Source organism: Periophthalmus magnuspinnatus, chromosome 14, assembly GCF_009829125.3.
Source record: "Periophthalmus magnuspinnatus isolate fPerMag1 chromosome 14, fPerMag1.2.pri, whole genome shotgun sequence".
In the NCBI taxonomy this organism is placed as follows: domain Eukaryota; kingdom Metazoa; phylum Chordata; class Actinopteri; order Gobiiformes; family Gobiidae; genus Periophthalmus; species Periophthalmus magnuspinnatus.
In genome coordinates, this window is record NC_047139.1 from 25,333,397 (window position 1) to 25,354,092 (window position 20,696).

General features: G+C 39.3%; 1 protein-coding gene across 2 annotated transcripts in view; it reads left to right on the plus strand.

Moving 5' to 3' along the window:
• The window catches only part of gabrb4 (gamma-aminobutyric acid type A receptor subunit beta4), a 45,513-nt gene that overhangs the window by 21,391 nt on the left and 3,426 nt on the right, over window positions 1-20,696 (plus strand). For both annotated transcript variants that reach the window (XM_033978948.2, XM_033978950.2), the window contains exons 3-7: window positions 1,321-1,388; window positions 3,819-4,039; window positions 16,542-16,624; window positions 18,429-18,566; window positions 19,436-19,588. In XM_033978948.2, the coding sequence (XP_033834839.1) occupies window positions 1,321-1,388; window positions 3,819-4,039; window positions 16,542-16,624; window positions 18,429-18,566; window positions 19,436-19,588 (663 nt within the window). The remainder of the gene's footprint in view (window positions 1-1,320; window positions 1,389-3,818; window positions 4,040-16,541; window positions 16,625-18,428; window positions 18,567-19,435; window positions 19,589-20,696) is intronic.

The window sequence follows — 20,696 nt, forward strand, 5'->3', positions numbered from 1 at the left end:
AAGTGTTTGAACGCTGCTCCAAACCCCACGCTGTTATCGGCAGAGGACTGGCTGTGGACCTCTTGATTAAAAACCTGATCATTGACTAGAAAAGACAGAATCTCGATCTCATTTCAAATTTGATTAATTGCACAGCACTTACTATAGTGAAATTACCATCTTCTTGTGCAGCGGTTTGGTCGCCTTGGAAGAGGATTACAAGAATACACTAAAATATTACCGTAGCATGGCGTATAGTGATTTCATTATAGGTCTGTGGGGACTTGACCAAAGCACATTTGTAACCTCTAAATGTGCTGATGTGCTTGATTGCACATGGCCACACATAAAGCTCCTATGGAAAAACACATCTGCAATGGATTATATTTTGTTCTTTTTTTCGCTTCGTTTGTCAGCAACTTATATTATGCGCTGGTCAGCCGTAAAGACGCATTATAACCCAGATGTGAAGAAAAGGCACAATTGGAAAGGGCAAAACCTCCTAAATTTGGATAAAAAAAAAACAAAACCCGCTGACATGTATAATTATGTTTGGGTTAGCAATGCATCATAGTGACATTACAGTGAAATAAGCAAGAAGTGGAGTTAATTTCGGTCGTGTCTGCACTTAGTCTGTGAATGGATAATCCTAGTTGTATGAATATTGCATTGGGGTAAGTGTTCACGCCACATGTTAGGAGGTCTATGGGAGAAGTTGTTTATGTAGTGTAATCACGCACATTTGTTCCATGAACCGCCAGACCAGAAACTCCTTGCGATGTTTTTACGCACACCTGGCCGGGTAACTGATCTTCACATACACTTTACCATTGCCCACAGTATTCTCATTGGTTTTGTCACCTCTACGAGCGCAGCGTGCTTAAATCATACTTCATGAATGCAGTGGAACATGGGTACATAATGTATATCTGTATAAGGCATCAGTCATTCAACGAGGATATCCAACTTACTCTCTCTTTATGATCAAGAGTTTAATGGTAACTGCTCTTTGTATTGAAGATACATAGTGTAATCCCTCAGTTGACCAGGTGCATAATAAAAGCCAAAAGTAAAATCTGTAAAATTTTGGCTTTTACTATCTATGCATTGAACAACAACCAGATTGTACAAATGAAGAGGAAAAAAACAATCCACAAAAGTCTTATGAATAATATGTTTTCCATGGCACTAGTGGGATATGTTTTTAATACCACACTAGCTTTGACAATATGTTTCTTCATTTTGAAATTTTTTTGACATATATTTTCTTCATTTTTTGACTGGAAAAAAAAACAAAAAAAAAAACAAAACAACTAATGATGTTTTTGTTTGTTGGCACAGGTCCTCCAGTCATTGTAGGAATGAGTATCAACATAGCCAGCATAGACTCCATCTCAGAAGTCAACATGGTAAGTACAAAAACTGTCGTCAACTAGGTTTTTTTTTTTCCAGTTACACTTTATAATCACTACACCTTAATTAGCCTTAATAAAGCATGAGGAATGAACCCATAGTAACTCATAATGAACTAATGGTTCATTCATTATTTATTCAAATGATTCAGGCTTTGTGACTATGGCAAATGGTAAATCGTCACATTTTTATATTGTAAGTGAAGTACATCAAGGAACTCATTCACACACACATCACACACACAGTATTCACTTTAGGAGCGGGAATCGCACCACCAACCTGTGGTTCAGCAGATCTAACCGCTCAGCCGCCCATGTTTATGTCGAGGGTTTTAACCACCAACCTTTGGATCAGTAAACAAACATTGTACCACCTGAGTTGCTGTCGTCCATGTACTTAATTAAGAGTTTGGGAGTTTGAGTTAGGGTATTGATTAAGTACTTACTAAGCTTGCATCATTTGTAATAAACTATTTACTATCTGTTTATTTATTCAGTGTAGTTATATAATTTTATCTGTTTTTCTTTATTTCCTTTAACATAAAAGCTTAAAAAAGTATATATACTGCATATAGTTTTTCATTTACAAAAAACTCTGCAGCACTAGCCAATTTCTGTTGTTCTTTCCACTTCCCACTCGACAAGAAAGCACATTGAAATGACCAACTGATTATCACAAATTCCCACAGTACTTCACGAGATACAGTGCAACACAAAGGCTGGTGAGAGGAGCAGGCTGAGCAGAGAAGAAAGCAATATGGCTGCTGTCTGGTGACGTCACTGGGTCTCTAAGCACTGGCTCTTTATATTACTCAGAGTGGCAGAGTTCGTCACATACACGCACACACAGATGTTGGTTTGCCGTGCTTTTTGGGGACATTATATTGACGCACGTTAATTTCCCGGAGACTAATCCTAACATTAACCATAGTTAATATTTGCCTAACCTTGAGCTTAAGCTTAATCTTAACCTGTTTCGACCCATACATATTTAACCATGTCGTTGGTCTAATATTGAAGGATTTATGTTATGTGGACCTCATTTCTGTCTCCATAAAGGTCTCCATATATTCAACGTCTGTACAGAGTTTAGTCTCCACAATGTGACAAATACCTGCCCACATCATGTCTATATTCACTTATCATTTAACCTTAACCAATCTTAAAGTAATGACTGAAATGCATGAAATGAAAATTCATCGTTCTTAGAAATAAGCCCACTTTCTCTGAATAGTTGGTACATATTAAGATGCACAGAAGGAGTGCGACAGGGGATGAATCAGTCAAAGTTATTATTAAAAGCATACCAATGGAAGACCCAAGCACGTTATGTATTTGTTCTAAGTGGGCAGAATATTCTCAAATATTTCCTGGTCCAATTTCGCAACATCTGTATTAGCACCTGTGACTCAGGGAAGAGTTGCTATGGCGACTGCAAAGACAAGCTAAATGCTGCATTCAAGTGCTGTCATACGCAACATGAAAAACACAAATTTTAGATGTGTATGTGAATGTCCACTTTCGAACATGAATAGAAGTAGAACCAAAATTAGCAAATGATACTGAGGTATGTATTCAGGTAATTTCTGCAAAACAATGATTGATTATTATTATTATTATGAACAATAAGAATGAATAATGTGATCATTGTCCTAATGCTGAGTGAGCAGCAGTTTCAATGAGGTAGTGCTTAGCCTAATATTGTATTGGGTTTTGGTTATTTTGTGGGGACACAAAGTTGTTTGCAGGGATGTAGGTTAATACAGATTTTCAGATGATCACATCAGTCTATGGGACTCTTGTTGTTCGAGTGTTCTCTAGGGTCTAATGATGAAAATGAACAGGTTCAGCATATATGAATTTGTCCTTTAGATTTTCCACATAAGAATACATAATTGATATAATACTGGCTTTTGCAGCCCATCTGTGAGGATGACACTATCACATTCCATTATCTGAAAACCACCAATTATGTTTAAGGTGAATGAGTCTGTGAAAGTAAGTCCATGTAATGTCCCCACACAATGATACTGAAATGTGATAAAAGCTTATGTTAACAAATTTATATTGCCAGAAATATAAGTATGGGTAGTATAAAAGACTAGTGTTGTTAAGACACTCAAATTTCAACATAAGACACTCTCAATTTCGACATCAAGAAAAAGACTTGATACTTTTATGCCAATAAAAAAAAAATTCACTGAAACATAATAGTTTCTTTAATACAGTAATAGCATGTGATCTTATAGTAGTTCTGTAACAGAGCTTTTTTCTTTTCTTTTTTTTTTTTTTCAAATTTTGTCCAATTTATCTTCAGTATTTATAACTGTTCCACTGAGTGTCTACTTTCCGGGCATTCAGATTTTTACAACCCTACAAATGTGCCTTTTTTCAAGTACATTCTAACCATTCTTCTCTGTCTTCCAGGACTACACCATCACCATGTATTTCCAGCAGAGTTGGCGGGACAAGCGTCTGGCGTACGGCGAGCTGAACCTGAACCTGACTCTGGATAACCGCGTGGCAGACCAGCTGTGGCTCCCTGACACCTACTTCCTTAATGACAAGAAGTCCTTTTTGCACGGCGTGACAGTGAAGAACCGCATGATCCGGCTGCACCCTGACGGCACCGTGCTGTATGGACTGAGGTGAGGCCGTGTCACAGAGATGCTATTTTTAAAAACCTCAGATGACACTGTCCACAGATGGTGCTGCGCTCTCACACGCTTCACTGTGTGGCACGACAAAGGTAAAGGTGTCGGGATTTCAGCCATATATGGGTCCTACTTAGGAATATGAAAACGCTGTTGGCTTTTTACATACACTCACAGATTTTCATTTCCTTTTTGTATTTATTCGTTTCCCTTTAAATCTTTTTGTTTATTTAAAATAGAGCCTCATAAAACATTTAAAATTGTATATATTTTATGTAAGCTTTTATTTTATTTATTTATTTATCTTTATTCATATGGGGGAACCCAGTGACAGCACTTGGGCTCTCGTTTTCATGGTTTCACAAGCAGGAAAAAAACAAACAAAACAAACAAGTAGTCCATAATAAGTAAAAAATGAGCAAGTCCCTAAAAAAACATTAAAAACAGGTTCAGGTGTGTGTATAAAAGTTTCCGGATTGCGATTGTGTTTTCCTTGTCGTTTATTCCATATGATCCATAGTAATGACTGAGGGATTACACAGACACGTTTTTCTGAATTATTTTGAACACATTTACATAATAACTAGATGTAATTAGCCTTAATAAAGACCGAAGAAATATTGTATTCATAATTAACTAAGAAAAAGCCTGTATCAGGTTTACTTAATAAACTAAAGGGGGAGTACTAACTGCTAACACATAACATATTTAGCTCACTGTGTTACCTTTTATCGTTTTGAACACAGCATATTAACAGGTTTTATAAGTTTCGCTCGCCCCTTCCTTTGCTCCCCACGTTAAGTCACTCCCCTTTCAGAGCACTATCTCAACACAGTCATCGTGCATCTCGCTAATGAAACTACTGCACTTTGCATCGGGTTTGTCCAGGTGTTGTGTACAGTTTTGTATCATGCTTTTGTTTATTTATGGAGAACCGTGGTGTGGTAGCATGGGTGATGTTGGCTTGAGGTTTGAGCGTTGCACAGAATCTAACCGTAAATAGGGCCCAGGAGATATCGCTAAAATACTCAAACAAACATGGATGACGTCGAAAACCTCTTCAGGCCTGTTTTTGATAAGGGAGCAACATTGTAACATGGTAAAAAGCTAAAAAAAAAAGCAAAACAAAACATTGATTTTGCAATACTCCCTCTTTAGTGTGTTTTTATAAAGTGTATCCCTGGTATTGTTACATTCACATTAAATAGGTTGTGTTCAATAGGTTGTAGAATTTGATGATGAAATATCTAAACACATGATAAAAAAATGTGTGAATCTTATTATTTGTTGGAGACAAGCTCCACAAACTCGCCATATTAATCAGTCCTTTCAACCGACAACAATCACATGTTTGAGGTTGATTAATGGCACCACTTTCGGAAGCTATTACATTAACATAGTTTCACTTTGGTTTATTTATACTGACGGAAGATGTTGAACTTTGGGGTGATTTTTGTTTCATGTGAACAGGCCTAGTAATTACAGAGATGTTAACCATAGACCAGGTCAGAGGTCTAACCTGTCCTCGAGCTCAATTTCTTCAGAGCTGTGAATAAAACCTATTACTTCAAATAATATAAGGCAAACGACTTCTATTGGGGATAAATAGCAACAGCCAATAGCAACATGACACTCATAGATAGATCCATCATAGTAAAAGCAATTCCTACAATGAAATAATTACAAAGTCAGGTGACATGTATGGAAAACAAAAGCATGTTTGAAGTCAGCATTGTAACACCTCAAAGACTGATTTATTTTAGTAAGTGGTATTTAAAGAGCTCATATTACGCTATTTTTTCATCTGTTATAATGTTTCCACATCAAAAACCTACCCGGAGTTGTGTTTCATTTCATTCACACATGTTTAATACGCACACACTGCAGATTTAGGTTGAGTTCTTCTTTCAAACAGAAAACGCTCTGTTCCACCTTGTGATCTCATCATGTGGTAATACAGGAAGTGCTCCACTGTGTTTTTAAGCTCCACCTTCACTAGAATCATTTGGATCAGTTCAACCCTGAAATTGCCAATCAGTACTACACAAAAGGTGAACGGTAGCATTAATTTGACAGTAGACTAATGATAACGTGTTATGTGTGAATGCAACAAATCACAACTCCAGGGTGTTTTTGATGAGGTAACATTTTAACACGGCTTAAAGCTCACAAGAGTCAATTTCACGAAATGTAGGACCTGTAAACTGAATAATACCATGACATCAGTACACTGTTTGTACACCAAAACCTTATGTATTAAAGCGATGCAATTTTAATCGAACAAGCCGGCAATTTATCAGGTTTTAACGTCAGTAAAAATGTGATTCCTTTAGATTTTCAATGACATTCCATCAGTGAGGACAGCGCATCAGGCTCCATTGTTCTTCTTTAAAACAAATGTATTTTCTATGTCCGCTGTAGCCCTGAACATGGCACAAACACAGGCCCTGTCACCATAGCTCCCATACAACATACAGTCAATGGAGATTCATGAGCGCACAAAGCCTCATGACGCTATACCTACCTCCTGTATTTTAAAGTCATTTATATTTTTCTGCTTCTGACAGCTAAGGACCTTCGACTGCCACACTTTGTCATAATTCTGGCGGATTCAGGACAATAATATTTGGGACACTTAAAACGGTTTATTTATAAAAGTTTCAGAAATGGACTAAGAGGTAGCTTAAGATCAGTTGTAGTAAAAGTAGGCTAAATCAATCCTGGATTCACACAACAAACAAGTCAGTCAACAACCGAGATCCCTTGAGACTGAAAAAATAAGACAATTTTGAATCTCTAAGAGTGACAGTCAAAGAAAGGTAAACAAAGGTCTGTGCAGTTCCATGCACAAAAGGAACAGTGCCGACAAGGTTTGGTTCATGTGAAGTATAATGAATTATTAATGCAGTAATCAGTATTCAACATTCCTGAATTGGTACTGACGCGAAAGGAGATATGATAGGCACTCTTATTTTGCTGTGCCTCAAAAGAGTTCAAATGAATCTCTCATTAAAAGCACCAAAAATATCATGATTCATGTTGGATTAGTATGCCTCTGTTGACACGCGCACTTTTAAAATACTCCTGTCTTCAGTCACACTTTGTTAGCAGTGTAAATATTTGGTAGGATAACTTCAAATACTCACTTCACATACTGGTATTTTTTGTCCCAGCACAGACATGTTGTATGAGCTGGTCTTGAGGTCAGAAAAGTGCACTATCTGCATCTAAGTAGAAATCATTTTATTGTTCGATAATCAGGAAAAGCTAATAAGCATGCAGGTTGTTCTTAGCTTTATTGTCATAGCTCTGGCGTCTAAGAGTTGTGAAAAGCACTTATAAACTCATTGCTGTGAATAATTAGGATGCTCAGAATGCATAAGTTAAGTGAGGAATAACTCTGGACCGCTGCAAACGGTTTAAAGTTAATTAGTTTTGTTTTTCACATTTTAAGGCAGTAAAAATCAGGTACAGCGCCTTTAAAGTACAATTGCGTCTAAACTAAAATGAAAGGCTTGACAAAATGACAACGGTAGCTGTAACAGAAGTGCATTAAGTCACTGGATGAGCTTAGAAGAGATGTTTGTAACAATTATCAATTAGGCGTATCCCCTTATCACCATATGTCTATTTGCTCCAACACTATCCAAGAGTGTAATGCTGCCCTTTGTTTTCACAGAACAAACCTGAGAGCAGCAGCCACATTGATTAATAATGTAGTAATTAATTGAATTGATCTAAAGTAGTTGGCTACTTTCTTTTATTGTTGCGTTACCCTCTCTAACAAGACAAAGTCGGGAAAACTTTAGGCCAGGCTTTTTGAATGTGCTCTAAAGTCTCGTGTGGCTGTTCCTTTAAATGTTAGTACCCCGCATTGGCAAAATTCATTACATATAGTAGAAACTGTGACGATATCGTAAAAGGTTACTTGGTTATGTATCACTTAGAACAAAAACAAAGTCCTCTCCCCTCACATTAACAACGCTCAGTGCTTTATTAATTACTCCTGCAGAAATGTGCAAATGTGTCCTGGGCCCAGACTAAACGTTTTTGTACAGTACAGGGAAATGTGTAGTTTTGGCTGGTCAGGAAAATTTATGAAAGGTCAACTTTAGAACTGCATTATGTAACTTTTCTGATGTGGGGTCTGCTTCTTTTGTTGATATTTTATTACTTGCATAGAATGTTTTACAGTATGGTATTCAAATTATGAATCAAAATCAATCAATCCAACATTTTAGGTATATTTATTGGTCAAAAATAACTTGCATGGTCATTTCTCTGTTCATTTGTTTTGTAGCATTGCCTGTTTGTCTCCCTGTGATTGTGTATAGATAGGTTTAATGCCATACTGTGGAACATAACAAGCACATTGCAGACTTTCAACCAGAAAAGTTACATAGTGCACCTTTCAAGACGAGCTATTTGGATAGTGTAGAGGGAATTCATCGCATCAAACATATGAAACCGTATTAGATCCCTTTATCATACGTCTTCTATGCAAAACAGCGGCACGTTTGGACAGTCCTCTACATCCGTCTTGATGATGCCGGGACAAGTACCCAATGAGCTCCTGATGAACAGCCATTCTGCCACAGTTATTCTGGTGATGCACACTGCTTTTGTTTCCCTTTAGCCACTCTGTTGTCGAGCAGGTGGCAGCGGCGGCGAATTTCATGGCGAAATTGACTGATATGGCACTGCGACACCTGATCTGAATAAACCTGACCACCTGCGTCACATGCATTTCTATGGAGCCTCCGCTGAGGGTCTGCTGTGTGTGGAGAGAAATAGACTCGCGCCAGAAGAGAAAATATAGCATTACTACTGCATTTGCACTTTAACTGGTAACCTGCCGTCAACGTGACAACGGGTACTGCATGTGGGGGACGCTACTACCACAAGCTTTCTCATCTCTCAAATACATTCCCACTGTGATAAACTATACAGCACAGGACAGCTATTGTCAATGTAAATATATATGAAATACTAAATAATACATCATTTACAATATATGTTTTATTGTAGTTTAGTTGCTCTGGTCCTGGTTTAGTCTTTTTATTAAAATGTTGTTATGTACTCCAGCTTATTTATCTTTATTTGACCCTATTTCTGAATGTCCACAGGCTGAACGCTGACGCAGAATACACTGTAGCATCAATAACAGCTACATTTTACTTTGAATATCACCATGTTGTAACAAATTTAATGACATTACCTCAAAAAGTCAAAACTGATGCATGCTTGTTTAACGGAATTGTAAAATTTAAATGATTTTGTATTAATTAAACCTGAAAGACTTGGACCACCTCAGCTAAAAAAAAGTCTGGACATGAGCCTATCAACATTTACAACAAACTGAATAAATAAATTGCGAAATAAGAAGAAAATCTGGTGATATTGTTATGACAAAATGTAACACAATCATTGGATATTGCTTATTTCTCCTCTCTTCTGCAGCTCTATTGTACACTAATTAGACTAGAACCTAATCTACATGCAAAAGTGCTTTCCCCAAACCTTATTATGCTCCCTGCAAACGAGGAGCGCTGTAAATCCTCTTTGTTGAAATGTTTGACTTTGCCCAGGGCCTGTGTGAATGGCTCCCCTTTCTTCTCCACAATAGATACTGCAGTAGATGTAGCAACTCATTTCAATGTTTGGCCGTTTGGTGTTTTTGTTGACTTCAATGAATTTCCCCTCGTAAAGACCTCCTGTTTCCCCCCAAAGTGCTCCGTTAGAGGCCGGCACAATACAAGCTGTGGACAATTGCATTACACAGGCGGCTGCACCTTGCTGGCTTTGTGAACCCTTACCTATCTACTCACTGTGAAATGTGCTGAGGCTGGGATTTGTAGTTTTTAGTTTCAATTCGCATTTTGCTTACGGCGATTTTTATCTTTGAGTTGTGTAGATTTGTGTTGATCAGGCATTTTTTTTTTTTTTTTAATGTCAAATGTGGTTCCATGGTTTCACTCAATAAATTTATGATCAGTCAAAGCAAAATGGAAACAATTTTAAGCAAATTTATATCATCTCCGGAGAGTTGTAACTTGAAAAAAACAAGTGTCAGGTAGTTCTTAAGCGATCGAGTGGTTCTTTTTCCTGTTTATATGGAGAAATGAGTGTGTCATACAGTTGGCTTCCATGCAGCATGTGAAACTAAGACAAATATTTACAGAAGGGATTTTGGATATGCTGGTAAACAAGATATTGGTAAAAAATGTGGAAAAAAAAATCATAGTTTGCATAGTTTTTTTTTGTTAAAACCTGAATCAATCATCCATCTTCTTCCACATGTCTGGAGCAGGGTCGCAGGGGCAGCAGTACAAGCAGGGACTCTCAGACTTTCCATATCCCAGACACTTCCTCTAGCTCCTCCGGTGGCACCCCACAGCATTCCCAGGCCAACCGATAGATCTAGGCTGTGTCGCAATTCGACGGTCGCACACTTCAAAGTACTGTTCCAAGTACCTGACCAACAAAGAGTGCTCCTCCGTGTAGCCTCCGTTGTCCGCAAAGGCCATGCCGAAATGGGTCGCCTAGCAACCGTGACGGCTGCTGACTAATGAGCTATAGGGTTGACTGTTGACTCATGACTAAAGGTGTAAAATGGACTCTGAAAAAATTACAGTTTTATTTTTTATTCTTTATTATTTCATAGAAGAAGAGTCAAGGTGTCGTAGTCGCAGCCGTTTATTTCTGTTTGGATTGAATGAAGCAAGGAATAAATTTTTCCCTTTAAATATCAATAGCCAAAGGTGATTTTTATTCCCCAGTTGTAGCTAGTATTACCTAATTTTAAGAAAATATACCTTGTTTCTCCCATAGAAGAAGTCAAGCACAGTGCATGATGGGATAGAGCGGTGTGCGAAGTGTGCTCAGATGCACGCTTCATTCTCGGCCAATCTCCATGAAAACGTCGGACACATTTGTCGGGTGCATGAAATGGGACAGGCTTGTTGCGCTGGAAGTTATGTAAATGCCCTTCAATGCACTCGACATACGGTGCATTTGTCGAATTGGGACATGGCCACAATCCCTTCAGCGTGTCCTGGGTCTTCCCCGGAGCCTCCTCCCAGTGGGACGTGCCCAGAACACTTCTCCAGGGAGACGTGCAGAAGGCAACAGGAACAGATGCCGAGCCACCTCAGCTGCTCCTCTCAACATGGAGGAGCAGCGGCTCTACTCTGAGCTTGTGACTGACCTTCTCACCCTATTGCTAAGGGAGTACCCAGCCAACTCATTTCTCTCACTTGTATCTGTGATCATATCCTTTTGGTCATTACCCAAAGCTCATGACCATAGGTGAGGGTAGGAACATAGATAGACCAGTAAATCGAGAGCTTTGCCTTTTGACTCATCTCCTTCTATTATTTGTTGCAATTTGTCGTTTGTTAGTAAATAGTATCCATCCATCCATCCATTTTCTTCCGCTTATCCGGGGCCGGGTCGCGGGGGCAGCAGTCTAAGCAGGGACTCCCAGACTTCCCTCACCCCGGACACGTCCTCCAGCTCCTCCGGTGGGACCCCAAGGCGTTCCCAGGCCAGCCGAGAGACATAGTCCCTCCAGCGTGTCCTGGGTCTTCCCCGGGGCCTCCTCCCGGTGGGACATGCCCAGAACACCTCCCTAGGGAGGCGTCCAGGAGGCATCCTGAGCAGATGCCCGAGCCACCTCAGCTGGTTCCTCTCAACGTGTAGGTTCGTACGTGTAGTAAATAGTAATTAGACATAAATTAATCCTGTGAACCTTACAAAAATATTGTTGATGACCAGATGACTGAAACAGTGTGTGCCTGCAGGAGCTTCCTTAGCCTGTCAAAACTACACATATTTCCTACACAAAGACATGTAGTCTTTGCGTGATTGAGAGTAGCCAATAAGAAGACTTGGTCGATTCCTGTGTGTCTGTCATGATGTCAGTTTCCCTGTCCTCCCGTGCTCTCTCCCCCTCCCCTACCTATGTGTCTGGAGCTGGGTGGAGTGCCTGACTCCTCCCGTGCACACCTGGGGTGCATCAGCCTAATCACCACCACCTGCTGCTGAGTACAAGAAGGCTTGGCAGTCTACACTCGGTGCCAGACCGTCCGCGTGTAAAACGTGAATGTTTCTTGCTAAGCTTTGTTATATGGTACTTTCCGGCAAATGCTCATTTGGATTTATGCACCCTCCAGATTCCTGCCTCTACTCGCCCAGCTCCTGCCGCCACGTTCCAGTCCCGGTATCGCTTCCAGCTCGTCTTGTCTCCTGCTCGTCTCGTCTCCTGCTCGTCTCGTCTCCTGCTCGTCTCGTCTCCTGCTCGTCTCGTCTCCTGTCCGGTCCTGGTCTCTGGTTTGTCACCCGCTCCCCGCTCTGGTCTTCGTCTGATCCGCCTGCCCTGGTACCGCACCGGCTTCTATCCCCGTCCTGGTCCTGTCCTGCCCGCCTCTACCTGCACCGCACCCGCCTGACCCGTCTCCCGCTCCCCGGTTCCTGTACCTGCTCTTGTGACCTGTTTAAAGACTGCATTTTCACCGCTGTAAATAAACACTGTTAAAACTGCTCTGGTCTGCATCCTTTGGTCCTATCCGCACCGTTGCGACAGTGTCACTAAAATAAACCTAATTGTCTGAGTATGAGCTGACACGGTGGAGGGAGTGGTGTCCAGACTGTAAATCTTATACAAAGGATTTCAGTCTTGATTTCCAGGAAATGTTGGAGCTAATTGAACTGGAGATGCTTTGGTTATAATATAAGAAATATATGAGAACATGTTTTACAAAAAATCTCTCTGTCTATATTTCTTTAGTGAAGTGAAAGTGTATATTTTAACAGGTTAAAATGATCCATATTTCATTTGTTTTTGCTGCCATAGCAACAGAGCTCAGGATCGAATGTCAAAAATATTCTTTGTATAGAAGCATGAAAAACGTCCATAGACATACAGTAAAACAACCAACCCAAAACAACCAGATAAACCTCTGGGTCACTGCCAGTAAAGACATTTATCAGACTATATTGTCAGATACTTTTGAACAGTGGTGGAAGGTAACAAAGTATAAGTAGTAAAGTACTTTACTTAAGTTAGTTTTATAGTGGATACTTTTTACTTTTACTTCACTACATTTCAGAGAAGCTATTTGTATCTTTCTACTACATTACATTTTTGAACTGGATTGAAAAGTGAAAAGTACTGACTTGAGGATTTATTTTTACTATGTTCATGGTAATATCCTCACTAAAGTATGCGAGTTCAAGCTTTGACTTTGAGTAAACAAAAATAAATCCACAAAATTCATAAGAAATTGATCCGTATTGCTACCGTTGACCAAAATATGTCTCATTTTTAATCAATATCGCAAAATTTAACACTTTAACTAATTAACAACATTAGTGTGAAATACTTCTACTTTCCACTCTTTAAGTACATCTTTAAACGGGTACTTAAATACTTTTACTTAAAGCAGATTTTTTCATGTCATACTTTTTACTTAAGTAACAAAATAGAGTACTTCACCCACCACTGCTTTTGAATGAAGAGTGAACTTTAGTGTTTATTATCTTAAAATCTCCATTGTTTTAACATTAGGGTCACTGATAATCCTCTGAGGTGTGACAGTATGATCCCAAGCTCTGGTCAAGTTAAGTTTAGTTTTAAAATAAACCACAACACTCCATGCTAGATTTAAGGACCAATATTCGCCTTTGAATTCCACATTTTCCCAACAAAAAAAAAATCTGAAAATAGTTTTTACTGTGCACCTGAGGGACTTTAAAGACTAGTCTGATGACAGTGTCTCCATGTTGGAAAAAAACAAAGGCTCAAACATCAATAGTGTACTGCCTGTGGTGTATCCTGGGCCATGTTTTCTTCCACCCTACATGCTCAGTTGAAAGGCCTCATGATGCTCATTAGTACACACTTGTCCCGGGTCCTTGGAGCACTCCGAGTTTGTTCAAGCCCAACTTCGCACCAGATGGCATTCGTGTCTCCCTGTTCTGTGTGATTTGCCTATTTCATGTTTCTGTTTATTAAAAGCACGTTGCATTGTTGGTAGTACAATGGTTTTCTCACAAAAGTTGACTGTGTAGGTGTCCAAACTCTTACTCACTGACTGGGCCCTCTCTGTCTGGGGCTTCTGGGATCCTCCTCCACATTGTTAGACGCTTTATAATGCTGGCACAATGCATGGTCAGAAATGCCAAAAGCAGAGAAAAGAAAAATCAATGGAACTGCCTTTTAATTGTGAAATCAAATCATTTTGGGATTTCAAAATTAGCACTACAACCAAGTGTTTGTTGTTTTAACAGCTCAGAGTAGAGTCTCACACCTTCACAGCGATGACCAAGAAGAGCAGCAGTGAATAATATTCTGTTGTGATTATTACGAGGGTGTTGCTAAAGTGGATATTTTGGTTCTCTGGTGGGACGGAGAGTTGCTGACCTACATCTGCTGACATTTTCAAATCCCGGGCCTCTTGCTGTGACATGTCCCGACTTGTCCGGACTCACGACCCGTCCTCCCGCGCCTTGTTAACTGTCACGGCAACAGACAGGTCCATTGGCAGGCTCGTGTCAGCTGTGTGACGTGAACGCTGACATCCTCTGTGACACCATGAGCTAAACTGGGAGATTATAGGGCTTTGCTAATAGAGGTGCACAATATAACTTTTCAGGTGGACGCTCTGCCACCTGCCTGTCTCTATGGAGAGGTTTGCTTTGTATGGATTGGTAAGCAGTATGGCATTAAACTTATCTATATTGCATTTGTTAAATCACAGGGTTTTTTAGTACTGAACAAAAATATTGACTGACTGTGAGTGGGATTGCCTCCTCATAGATCTGAACTGTAACTGTAACTCTTCTTGTCTTGTCTTGTTTTTGTACTTTACATTGCATTATTCACTCACCTTTTGGTCTTGGCTACATCTTATAGCCACAGCTGCCCTGAGGCTGGCTGCAAAGACCAAAGCCAATGTGCACCAAACGCCACATTAAAATATAGTGGTTCCTTGTTTATCGTGGGGGTTATGTTCTAAAATTAATCCGCAATAGGTGTGTAGGTGCATTTTTTACAATTATTATATACGTTTTGCAGCGGTAAAACCCCTCACCACACACTTTATACACTTTTCTCACACAGGCATTAACATTTTCTCACATTTCTCTCTGGTTTAAATACTCTCAAAGTTCAAACCTTCGTATATTATATCCCTCTTCCTCGATGATCGCTTTAAATCTGTTGTTCAGGTGCTTCTTCATGCAGAGAAACACTTTTAAGTCCAAAGCGTTTCTGAAATTTGTCGGTGCAGAACGTTTCATAGAGATTGTGGGTTTTGTCGGGGAGAAAACTTGCAAATATACAGCACTTCAGAGTCACACTGCGAATGCACGGAGGAGACTGATTGACAATGATCTACAGTCCCTTAGCCAATCAGGACGCAGAACACAATGCACGTTCATACGCTGTAAAAAAGCATGCAAAATCCCACACACACACAAAAAAAAAATCCATACAACAGCGAAACCTCAAAAGGTGAACCATGATATAGCGAGGAACCACTGTATATACAACTGTTCAGAGGGGGTTATTAATCAGGAAAAAAATGAGTAGACAGGGCATCCAGGGTCCAGACTTTAGGACCGCTGCTAATAGCTATAACATCTGGCTGCTGTCCAATGTGTTCTCTACAGATACAGATACAATGAATCTTGATAGCTTTTCACAGCAATGTATTCTTTACATTATAGAACCTACACTTTACCAGCCCAGTGCTGAATGTATCTATTTTGTGACATATTATTTTAAAACAAAGATCATTTTAGTTTTATCATTGTGCTCTGTTTTATCATTGTGCAGTACATGTTTGCTTATTACATCAGCGTAAACCCATAGACTGCAGCCGTGTTGGTGACTCTGACGGAGACTGCATTATTAATTCATGACCAACATTCCTTAAAGGGTAAAAATCTCCTCTGTCACCATACAAACATGCTGCTGTAGCCCCAGAAAAGATGAGCTAAAAACAATTTCTTTCTTGTACATTTGGGGCGAGCGAATGGAAACTGGTCCAAACAGCACAAAAGTAATTACAAGAATGTGCCGCACCAGTAAATATCTGCGTTAAATGCCACAAGAATCCTACATGTATAATTTGTTGCCAGCATTGTTTTCCGGGACTTCCTAGATAGATTTATTGGCATTCATATACTGCTCTGCGTACACCTTTTATAATACTACCTGGCAGAAATGCGTATGTCAGAGGTGCTCATAAATAACGTGCATTGACAAAAATCACATCCATATACTGAGTGGTTAGTGATCCGCATAAAAAGAAATCTGTCTCCCACAAACATTTGAATAAATCATTTCCGAGACACGAGAAGAAGTGAGGAGAGTTGTGTACGTAGGTGTAAGGCAGAGCTGCAGCAGTGATAAATGTGATGTTAGCTGAGTGTTTTTATCATAATGTTGGTACCAAAATCTGTTACTAACTCAATCTGTTTTATTTTTTAGGATAACGACCACAGCTGCCTGCATGATGGACTTGAGGAGGTACCCCCTGGATGAACAGAACTGTACACTGGAAATTGAGAGCTGTGAGTATTTATAGTTGGTAATATACAGTAAAAAGTTCGTATTGAATTACCTCTCTGAGCTAGCTGTCAGAAGTAAAGTTCTCTATTCTATTTTGGACTGTTATAATACTAAAAAGTGGAGCATACTGGCACTGGTGGAAGTAATCAATGTACAGTAATCTCATGACAAAATGGCTCGATGATTAAGTGACAAAATGATGATTTTTTTAGTCACTGTGAATTTACTTTTTAATGCACCTGTCAATCACACCCATCAGAACTCATGGAGACAGGATACAGTTCAGACAATACGCCTTTGTGGGCCCAGGGTACATTGCAACTTACTTTAAAAGCGTTTGCACCCTTATTTATTTGAGGCGCGTAAAATAATGACACTTAATGGGAGAGTACTGCCTTAACTCTTTGAACCTACAGTCAGTTTGGGCTTGACTCATGTTTCTTTGTATGGTATTGTAAGGTATTGTTCTTGGCAGAAAAGCAGTAAAATAAATAAATAAACAATAATAATAATTAAAAAAAATACAGGCTATAATTTATGAAACATGATAATGTGAAAAATTATGAGACTTTTATTTAATGCAACTTTCATTCCCGTGCGTAAACAAATGTATTTACAGCTAATTACCATATGATAATTTGAGATAGTTACTCATAATTAATATAAGGAACATGCTACAAACTGTAACATACAGTCACGCTGCTTTAATTTAGACAAATCACTTTTTGCTCCTGTTGTAATTAAAAATTGTATTTGTGTGATCATTCTCATTGACCACTTCATCCATCACCACTATGGTTCAATACAGCAGATATTTGTGATTCCCATTTGTTGGGATAAAACTGCTTTGTGTTGTCCCTGGGGGGCTTCTGCGAGCAATGAAATATGGATATGTCATGAATTAAAACGTGTAGGGAATATTTGCTGTATATGCACACGGAGCGGCTCGTGCTGGTGGGAACAGTGCGCTCTAAACATCAGAGTGATTGATTAGGCAGCCAGTTGTTTCAATTTCATGGACAATGTCACACTTCCACAGCCTATAACCTCTGCCTGAGATTTAAGGTAATGAATCCTGGGTCCTGAGTGAGTTGAAAGCTTGGGACAATGGGAAATGTAGTCACAGTTCTTGTGCTGAAAAATTGCTATGTACTGAATCCAGTGACATAAATCTGCAGCGGTGGTCACTCTGGGGTGAGAACTTGTTAATAAACATCCACGTGAGGGGGATTATAGGCAGGGATCCGGTCCTGTGGTGAGCTCAGCGGAGAGGGGATTGGTCAATGATTGAACTGATTTAAGACGCAGGTGATTCTTATTTAAATATGTTTGACCTCTGTGGATTTCCCCTGGCACTCCGATTGCCCCCATCAACTCAAAACATGTACAATAGGTAAAATCCTCCAGGTAGGGTAGTCCTGACTAAACGTAGCTCAAGATCTGGCAGATAACCCCACTGATATTGAAGGATAAGTCAAATGCAGAGGTCAGATTTCTTTATGAGGGCAGTAAAGTGTACCTTAGCTTATACTACAATAGAATACTACAATAGAAGTAACGAGAAACATGTAGACATTTTTCTTAAAGTGCCCACATTATACCATTTTCTGGTCTATGTTATAATGTAATTTCCTCATCACAAACAGACCTAGAGTTGTTTTTTGTTTCATTCATACATGCAAGTCTATAACTGTGGCTCAAGTAATCTAATCAATACCATTAATCCATTTGCGTACCTTTTTAGGTTCTTTGTATTAAAACAGATACGATTAACTAACTTTTCATTTTGTTTCTCATTGTAAACAGATGGATACACCACAGATGATATAGTTTTCTTCTGGCAAGGAGGCAACAGCGCTGTGACAGGAGTGGACAAGTTAGAGTTACCTCAGTTCTCCATCGTGGACATTCGCTTGGTCTCCAGGGAGGTCCGTTTTATTACAGGTAACGGCATCAGAGCCTATTGATAATTATTAGCGTGCAGGGATATTTTCTTTAATAAATATAGTCCACTGTAAAGTCTGAGAGTTCCTGGGTGAAGTGTGTAGTGTCCACAGCTGATGTTGCATGAATGCTCTGGTATCGATTCATTCAAAGATTTACAGGTTACCACAGATGATGAGGTCATTTGTCACTGCGTTGTCCACTGTAAACAGCTCTTCAGATTCAAATCAACCAGCTGATTTTACATTCTTTATTGTTGTCTGAAAAAAAATGAAAATAAAAGTCAAGAAAGTCACAGGGAATTTACTACACATGGGTCAGTGTGTATTGGTTATATAGCGGTAAACCTTACTTTGTCATCAGAATTATTATATTGTTGTTGTTTTAATTATAAACAATAATCAAAAGGGCACTTATTGTAATGTGTGTGCTTAGGCAGCTCATATTTCCCCCACAAAGTGTACCAAGGAGCGCACTGTTCAATTATGCACCTAAATGCCCTTTTGCTAATGTTTAGAGGACAGCGAAAGTGCTAAAGAAAAAGCCAACAGCTCTGTGACAATCCTCAGAGGGGCGCGGGAGCTGCCTGCCGAGATAGGGGCTTGCAGAAAAATCTGCCGTGTTTGCGACTTTCTGCCATGTTTAATTGGAATCGAACTTGTCCCTGGAAAGGAATCCATCGCTTTGGGGAAATTAAGTGCTCCATCTGAACAAATGGAGAAATGACTACCCCATGTGTTGTCAGAGTGCAGACTTTGGCACTCTTAACGTTGTGCCAGCGTTCACCCTTCTGCCACTTTTTTAGCCTGATGTGTTTTCCCTGCTCCTCTCACAAACTCGGCCCCTCCTCTTCCTTCTCCTCCTCACAGGTTCATATCCAAGGCTTTCACTGAGTTTCCGGATTAAGAGAAACATTGGCTACTTCATCTTGCAGACGTACATGCCCTCCATCCTGATCACCATCCTCTCCTGGGTCTCCTTCTGGATTAACTATGACGCCTCTGCCGCTCGGGTGGCCCTGGGTAAGTCACAAGGGTTTACACACTTTATTCAGATCAAGTGATGAGCAGAGTAACACACTGTAATGGGAGTTCTTACCTTGTTCGTATCTCAAGTCTTTAAATTATGTGGAATGACAAGATTTCAACCATTTTAAGTGAGATTACAACACCTAAACTCCACCCACAACCGCATTTCAAATAGAGCTGCTAAACTGGCCTGTACCTGTGGATTAAAGAAAGATGCAAATGTACCTAAAATAGCCAAAAAATTACAAGGAACAGTAGATGCTATTAAAACACCACACACAGTTTAGTAGCAAAAATGTGTAACGTGTTGACTGACAAAAACATTAGATTTAAGCCTTATCTTGTACATACTATGACTTTGTCTCTTACCTCAGCTTTAGACAAAATACATCAATCTAAATAGATCGGACCTAGGCCATAGGCAGTAGAGGGAAGTATCCAGATTAATCCAGATTAAGCCAATGCTCCTGTCAGCGGCAAGTAATGAATGATGTCAAATGAGAAAGTTTTGCATTCATTAAGGTGTTCCACACGTCACAAGCTTTAAATCAGTTTTTATTTTGTAAAATCAGCCTTTATCGGCCTCTCTTACTTGTAGTTTCAGCATAAACAGCTAATGAAATACTACGCTTTCAATAGCTCAGAATCAGCGGACAAGCGACTCCAGTATTTCTCATAATGTTTTAGCGATGTTATTATACTGACAACAATACACATGAGGGTTTTTCAGGATGCAGCATGTTAAATGGGTCGAATGCAGAGGACAAAATTACCTACAGTGTCAATAAAGTGTATCTTAACCATAAAGGCTAAAATTATTCATACAGAATTCCTTTTTTTTACAGAATTTTAGGGCTGGACAATATAACGATAAAGCTAATTTTCCTTATTAAGCCAAAAATGTGTGTTTATTATTAGTTTCAGTAGTAAATTAAAGCATGTAATGTTTTTGTGTTATTGCAACGGAAATTATTGAGTCAAAAAGTATCTTAAAATATCACATTAATATAGATATTTCAGTTCTTAACAGCCATATACATACATATAGCTAAATTTTCCAAGATGCAGCCCTGTTTTATTTCACACAGCACGTGGGAATGTC